Genomic DNA, 7,612 nt, shown 5'->3' with positions numbered 1-7,612 from the left:
GTATTGATAATTGAATCTAAAAATTATAATTAAAGCTTGTCTTGAGTAATTGGATCTTGAAGAAAAAACAGAAACTCCATGGATAGCCATTAATGAAACTTGAAGCTTCAAGTTCAAGTTTTTGGTTTCTTCAAACGAGCTTTGTTTCAAGCCAATTCTATTGAAAAAGATCAATTAAGTCTTGAAGAGTTGATATATGAACTTTGGGATAATTTGGAGAAGAATTCGGTGGGTTTTTTTGGTGAATTCCAGTTGCAAATTAGTTGGAGAAGAAGAAGAAACCCACATTTTGAATTTCAGAAAGAGCCACATTTTTAAGATATAGCCCCTTTCTGGTTTAAAATTACTATTTTTAATGGTAAATTAGATTAAATAAAAAAGAAAATGGTTGGAGCCGTTGAGATCATGTCACGTGTCCCTGTTTTTTTTTTTTTAAAACCTCGTCCATAAATTTAAACTAACAGTTACACCATATTGGAGGGGGACTTAATACCTTACCTCCTTTGAATTTTAGGACAGCCGAAGCCTCCATGTTGCCATTTTGATCCTAAGATCTTACACATAGATCCTATGCTAATGCATTGAAACTTATCATAAGCTAATGCATCCTACAGGTGAATAACTTAAGGAGGTTCAAAGTACCAACTGGTATTCTTCTTTACTCTTCTTCTAAAGGATGGGAAGTCTAGTTTATTCATCCTTAAGGCACCTCTAACCACTATGGGTAGGTCTCCTTCATTCAAAAAAATCATTTGGCCGTGAATTTGTGTAGCATGTTTGGCTAGAGCATCTGCCACCTCATTTCCTTCCCTATAGCAATGGTTGATACAGATGTTTCTATGATTCATCTTTGTTTTTATTTCATCAATGATGCTTTGTATCCTCCATGGAGGTTTGACAGTACCATTTAACGTGTCCCTGTTAAACGGAGGCGTTAGACGCAGGGGTATATATATATATGACCAAAACGATAACGGTAGGGGTCTATATCATCAAAAAAACAAACGGGGATACGCATAACTATTTGGGAATTGAATATTACAAGGGTATATATGACCCTTTGTCGTATAAGAAATGGAGTGTTACTTATAAGAAATGGACCTTCGATCTAATTCAAATTAGATATCTAGCTTTTTTATATATATAATTCTTAAAACTCTTGGAGAAATTCTTGATTTCGTTAATATGCAAAAACTATGATAATTTATGAATATATAATTTTTCATTAAATCTCACTCCACGTCCAAAAACGAAAAAGCAATTTCATTTTTCTTTTGCCTTTCGACGACGTTAAACGGCAGGAAAAGCACTATTACTTCTTTTTTCAATTTATGTGAACTTATTTTACTGAGCACGGAGTTTTAAAAAGATGAAATACTTTTAAACTCGTGGTGTTAAATGGGTCACATATATTTTTGTGGCTGTAAATTATTGAATGAAGGTAATTATTTTCAAATAAGTCATTCTTTTTGGCACAGATTAATAAGGAAATAAATTCACATAAATTAAAACGAATGGAGTATATGTGATAAGAGATCAGTCATACAAAGAGTAAGAGTAACTTCTACGCAATTTCTCAATATTTTCACCGAAAGAGAGAATAAATTCGAATCTTAGTTCAATTTCAAAAATCAGGTCATAATGTGAATTGTCCAAAATCATATAACGAAACTAAGAAACTCATCACTCACATCCATATGGGACACTAACAATTATAACTAGTGGGTGAAGGGTAGTCAGTGCTAATCCAAATTTAAACATTATGCCTTCGTGTTTGAAATTATACCACAATCTATTTAATTTACTTGGTTCGAGCCACATTATTTCTTCTTATTTAAAGTTTTTTTTTTAAGTTACATGTTTCGAAACTGATTACTTCGTTCGCATGGACTCGCAACTCCGTAGCTATATTTTTCCCCGTATATTGGTCAAATATACTTTTACATAAATATATAAGTTAACTTTAATCACTCTTAACAAAATATTTAATTCCTCCGCTGCGTGAAGATTAATAATCATTTACGAATGTTTTTTTTTTTTCAATTAACACAATAACACCCCCACCCTAAAAAAAAAAAAAAAAAAAAAAAAAGTTAAAAGTTCATTTTTCTTTTGAAAAGATGCAGCTTTTCGACATTGATAAAAAACGCGAGGAAAAGTATGTGATAAGATATGAGTCATACAAGGAGGACGAGTAACTTCTACGCAATAAAATTCCCCTAAATTTTCCATCAGATCTTCTTATCTTTGTATTAATTTATATGATTTTTTTTTTTTAGTAGAAGATTGCTCAAAAGTCAAGTCTATATATTAAATTATTTTTATCATTGTATTCTTTGGTTTGTGGGGTTTGGATCTAGACACCAAAAAGGAAAGAGGTGTTATTAATTTCATCCCCTTTTTTGTCAATTAAGCTGGTACACTTGCACTTACAGCTAGAGTAATTAATAAGGAACTAATTATTGTGAATAAGAACAGTGGATTCTTCCAAAATCTGGAATAATCTAAGATATGTATTGACTTTCACAATTGATACTTACCTAACATTATCTCCATTAATTCGCTATTAAAGTTTACGCTGGAATCTGGACTCTCTCTCTCCTTTTTACAGTTGTTATTCACAAAAGATGAACTTTAGACAATTTTACTAGCAAATCTACATTTCCTAAATTAATAAAAACTATTTTTTGACTAAAGAGAAAAGAGATATCTTTAATTCACTATAAGAAAGACTGATACTAGCTATGGATTTTATCGTTAATTTATCCCTAAATAGCTCGAAACTATTTGAGTTTTTTGATAATATGTCGTTAATCCATGCTAAATAATGTTAGTAGTGAATTTTGTTGCTTAACTATAGAATTTGTTAGTCTTTAATTCATATTTTCTTCGTCAGTAATTTCTTTAAAGGATTTAATTTATAACATATTGACATTGTAAATAAATTTGCTCTTTCACTACAGTACTTTAATTTAACTTACGGTAACTTACTAATCATATTTTTTGTGTTACTGATCCCTAATTTATCGACGATTATCTATAGTTTTTCTAAGTAGCATATATAAAAACTAGACTCTTGTTTTCAGCTTTTACTTGTGAGTACATTAAAAATTCCCATGCTTCAATAAAAGGGCTATAAATAAGCTAGGGCTTATGTAGCTAATTACGAGTGAAAATGATACTGCTATAAAGAAAAGAATAATTCTGCTTAAATTAAACGCTATGCTAAGAATATTCCACGTTTCATTTCAGTTAGTCATTCAAAACAATGGGAACCCCCCGTATTATTCAATCTTACTGTCACTGTCAAATGCGTCAGAAAGATCCTCAAAAGATATCACACGATTTTTTTTAAACAAATTAAACTTAAAAAAAAAAAACAAATAAATACGAGAAGTTTTCTAAAAGACCGAAAAAATAACTCTATAATATGACTTTCTACTTTAAAGTAGAAAAACGGAACAAAAATATATTACAAAAATTTCTACACTTTTTTTAGTAAGCTGGTGAAGCAGTGGTAGTATGTGTAGATGAAGAAGTTGCCGGAGAATTAGAATGTACGCCACCACCGTCACTGTGGCTGTGGCTGCCACGCTCCTCCGAGCGCGACGCCTCGTTATTTTGCTGCCTTAATTGTTTTAGGGTTCCACCCGATGCATGATCATGCAAGGGACCCTTTGGTAGGCTGGCAATTGGTGCATATATTCCATTTGAGTTGGCAACTCCCGATGCTTCGCCCGAGGCGGTCGGTGCTGAGGTGGCCATGGCTGAGTATTCTGGTGGTGGAACCCATATTCCTCCGACGACCACGAATTGTGGTGGCTGTTGTTGGTGGTTGTTGTGAATCGATGAAGGGCTAGGTCTTCTCGTGTGTAATCGATATTTCTGAAGGGGAAAAAAAAAAGTCATGAGATGATATTTAGGAATGCATGAAAGAAAAAGAAAAGTTACAACTTCTATACATGTAGTAAAAGTTTTGCACTATCATATCACACACTAAAAGGTAGCTAGCTACAAGTAAATGTCCTCCATAAAAAATGAAATTAGAAACTTAAAAAATAATAAGCGGAGATTTACCAGGTATAACATGTTAAAATATGTTGATTGTGTTTAAATTCTTTAAATTATTAGTGTATATACATTAAATCCATCAAGAAATTAGGTTGGAACAATCATGTAAAAGTAAGAATCACATTAAATCATACTACTCCATTTGTTATGTGTAGGATTTGAACTAGAAAGCTTTAGCTAAACCTAGGGTGGATTTCCTTTTAAATCAGTATTGTGTGATATGCATAAAATAATTGTTTCACTTTAAGCAGTTTAGTTTGGAACTAGTGGTAAATAGCTTGGAAAATTGTCTAATTAGTAGAAAGTTTACTCAATGTATAAAGATCTGAATACTAGACTAAATCATATAAGTTACTCTTTGTGGTATCCCTATAAAATTAAAATTGTACAAACAATTGTGCAAAGCTTACTAGATTGTTACTAAAAAGATCGAAAAGTAGCTTTTTGTTTTATACAGATAAAAAAAAAAATTACCAAATTTAGCTAGCTAAACTAAAACACAAAAGTTGTAAAGAATTTACAAGAAGAAATTATTTAGTTCCGTATGAAATGATTTAAAGAAATAAGAATACGCAGGAAGTAAAGGTGTAGTCATCCAAAATTCTGAGTCTATCCAAAATAATCCAAAAGCAGCCCGTACTAGAATTCATTGATGGACCCTAATGCAAATTTGCACTACCAAACAAACAATATATGTCCGATTTCCCAATTTTTGATATGCATCAAAGCTTATCATGTTTCACGTTTGCCAAAGCAAAATAGATACTTTTTGAAAAAGAACGGAGCCAGAAACTCTAGAACAATCATGTAGAGTACAAACCTGTAAATGACTTTTAACTTCATCATTAGTGAGTCCATCCACCTTCATCAACTCCCTAATTTGTTTTGGTGTAGCAACTGCATAATTTTTCAACAAAAATCGCCATCATTAGTACCAACTAAAAAATTAATCATATGCACTTAAAAAGAACAAGAATTACCGATAAATAACACTAAGTAGTAAAAAATTGTGTACAAAAACAAAGAATTAAGCAAACAACAAAAATTTGTCGCAAACAACACTTAGTTAACGATGAATTATCACAAAAATGACTAACAAGAAGTTATTTAACGATAAATTTCATAGTAACGTAAAAATAAAATTATTTTTAGAAAATTAAAATGATTAAAAAGAATTTAATTATACCATGTGAGCCACCAAGTTGTTGTAAGGCTTGTAAAAATCTTCTATGTAATTCAGGTGACCAACACCTTCTTTGTTTTCTTTGTCCATCTTTATCTTCTTTCTTACTTCCACCGCCGTTCTCGGCGGTGGAACTGGCTGCCGCCGCCGTAACACCAGACACTGGCGGTTCCGTGGCAGCGGCAGCAATTTTATCTTTCTTGAATGGATGAAATGCTCCTCCACTCCCATTTTTCTTCACCTCCACAATAGAAACCTTTTTAGGTGTTATTTCCTATAATAATCCCACAAAAAAAAAAAAAAACTTTAGATATAATAAAAATACAACAATATATGTATGTAATTCCACGAGCAGGGTCAGCCAGATAGATCGTATCGTACGCAGACCTTATCCCTAACTTTTAGAAGATAGAGAGGCCGTTTCCCTTAGACCCTCCGCTCTAGCTAATAAAAATATAAGAAATTAAATAAAGATAAAATAAATTTGTTTCATTTTTCCAAAATAGTAAAATTAATTACCTCATTTGGAGTGGGATCTGAAGTTTGATTCCAGAGCTGAACAGATCTAAGCCAATCAGATTTTTTATTCTTGTTGTCCTTAGAAATAGTGGAATTATTACTAGTATTTTTTGATTTATGAGATTCACTTCCATCATCATCATCATCATCTTCTTCTTCTTCATCTTCATGAGAAAATGTACTTTTTAATGGAATAAATTCTTCCAAAACAGGAACATCACTAGATGTGTGCTCATCATCAGAACATTCATCAGATTGTGCATTAAGGTTGTACTCAGTTGTTGTCCCAGATAACTGTTGCTTGTACGTTTCAATAGCTGCACAAAATAAAAATGAGCAAAATTAAGAACCTAATAGTATAGAATAAAACAAAAAGTCACAAAAAAAGTGGTAATTTTTTGTTTGAGTAGTATAGAATCTTGGACAAATTATGCACAACAAATATGAAGAAATTAAAAAGAAATGAGTTTTTTGATATTTTGTTTGAATAGTATAGAATCTTGAAACAAAAAAATCATAAAAATGAAGAAATGGGGTTGTTATTTTGCTTGAATAGCATAGAATAAATTCAAAAATCACAAAAATGAACAAATTTAAGAAATGGGATTTTGATATTTTGTTTGAATAGTATAGAATCTTGAAAAAAAATGTAATTAGTAGTTACCTTGAGTGACTAGCTCAAGACAAAGGGGAAGTTCTCTAGAGAAAACTTGAATCTTTCTACGTTCTTCTTCTAAAGCATCAATATATTGTTGACATCTCTCCATTTTCTCTGTGAAATTGTTGTGGTTATTGATCATCATCTTCTATTTTGGAAAGAAAAATTAGAAAAGGAGACTTTTGAGTTTTCCAGCTTTTGTGTGATGATTGGCCTAAGGGGAAAGTATGGAACTTTTCTTTATTTTGCAAGGGCTAATGAGAGAAATGAGGGGACCAAGTGCATTTAAATGAGGAAGGTGGTTTGTTTTTTCATAAGCTTAGAGAGATCCGGAATGAAAAGAATAAAGGGATCTAAGAAGAATCACAAAAGGGAATAAACTTGGTACACAAGAAATAAAAAGGACTAAGGTTCTTATGATGGTTGGAGGTATATTTATATATGCATACATGTTAACACATAGACCACCAAAGTTATAAGAGAGCGTAGTGAAATGAATATTATCTCGTTACTTTTAATAGATATTTTGAGTTTGAATTTTGAAAATGACAAAAAAATAATTATAGAGAGCGTTTTCTCCTTCATAGATCCTGTACAGCTGTGCAACACAAATCTAAATTAGTTTAACCAATACCATCAAACTATAAGGAAGCATGACGAGATAAATGAGAACCCTTCCTACCTAATCAGATATTTTCAGTTCGAACTTTAACGAGAAAGCATTTCTAGCAGGGGTGTTTTTTCTTTATGAATTCTATGAAGTACGAATCTGGATTTATCGGACAGGTGGATTCAAGCTTTAAAAAAAATATTTTATTAATTAAAAAAATATGTAGCGATACATAATATGGTGGAATTTCGTCGTTCTTAACCAGAAATCTTTAATTCAAGACTTATTCGGCCTGATCCAAATTAATCAGACCAATAAAATTTAAATACCCAATAATAATATAATTAAAGAAGAAGAAATGATGATAAATTGTTTTTGGAAAGGAGGTGGGGGTAGGGGGTGCGTGGGGGTCGAGGTCGGGGCGTCGCGTACGAAACGAATCTTTGATAGGTTAGGTTTCTCTCTTTTTATTTAGGCAGAGAAAAAGAGAGTTGTGAATATTCGAAGGAGTGATTCTTATTATAATAATATAATGTGGGCTGGCATTGACGTTACGTATTACACACTACAA

General features: G+C 31.8%; 1 protein-coding gene across 1 annotated transcript; it reads right to left on the bottom strand.

The window, feature by feature from the left end:
• Positions 1 to 3,252: 3,252 nt before the first annotated feature.
• LOC132641819 (transcription factor HHO2) lies at positions 3,253 to 6,857 on the bottom strand. Its single transcript, XM_060358907.1, has 5 exons — positions 6,438 to 6,857; positions 5,774 to 6,090; positions 5,258 to 5,528; positions 4,892 to 4,968; positions 3,253 to 3,885 (listed from the first exon to the last, which is right to left on the bottom strand). Exons 1-5 carry the CDS (start codon positions 6,574 to 6,576, stop codon positions 3,496 to 3,498), a joined length of 1,194 nt encoding a protein of 397 aa, XP_060214890.1. The 5' UTR covers positions 6,577 to 6,857; the 3' UTR covers positions 3,253 to 3,495.
• Between the last annotated feature and the right edge of the window lie 755 nt (positions 6,858 to 7,612).

This window comes from Lycium barbarum, chromosome 5, assembly GCF_019175385.1.
Source record: "Lycium barbarum isolate Lr01 chromosome 5, ASM1917538v2, whole genome shotgun sequence".
NCBI lineage: Eukaryota > Viridiplantae > Streptophyta > Magnoliopsida > Solanales > Solanaceae > Lycium > Lycium barbarum.
The sequence above is the reverse complement of the archived record's forward strand: the minus strand, read 5'-3'. Positions and strand labels throughout refer to the sequence as shown.

What these genes read in the sequence shown, in the direction of transcription:
- LOC132641819 (XM_060358907.1), bottom strand. Translation starts at nt 6,576, where the DNA reads ATGATGATCAATAACCACAACAATTTCACAGAGAAAATGGAGAGATGT. An exon ending in TCTTGAGCTAGTCACTCAAG is followed by an intron (nt 6,091 to 6,437) that starts GTAACTACTAAT and finishes TATTTTGTGCAG; the next exon opens with CTATTGAAACGTACAAGCAA. An exon ending in ACAACTTGGTGGCTCACATG is followed by an intron (nt 4,969 to 5,257) that starts GTATAATTAAAT and finishes AAAATTATGCAG; the next exon opens with TTGCTACACCAAAACAAATT.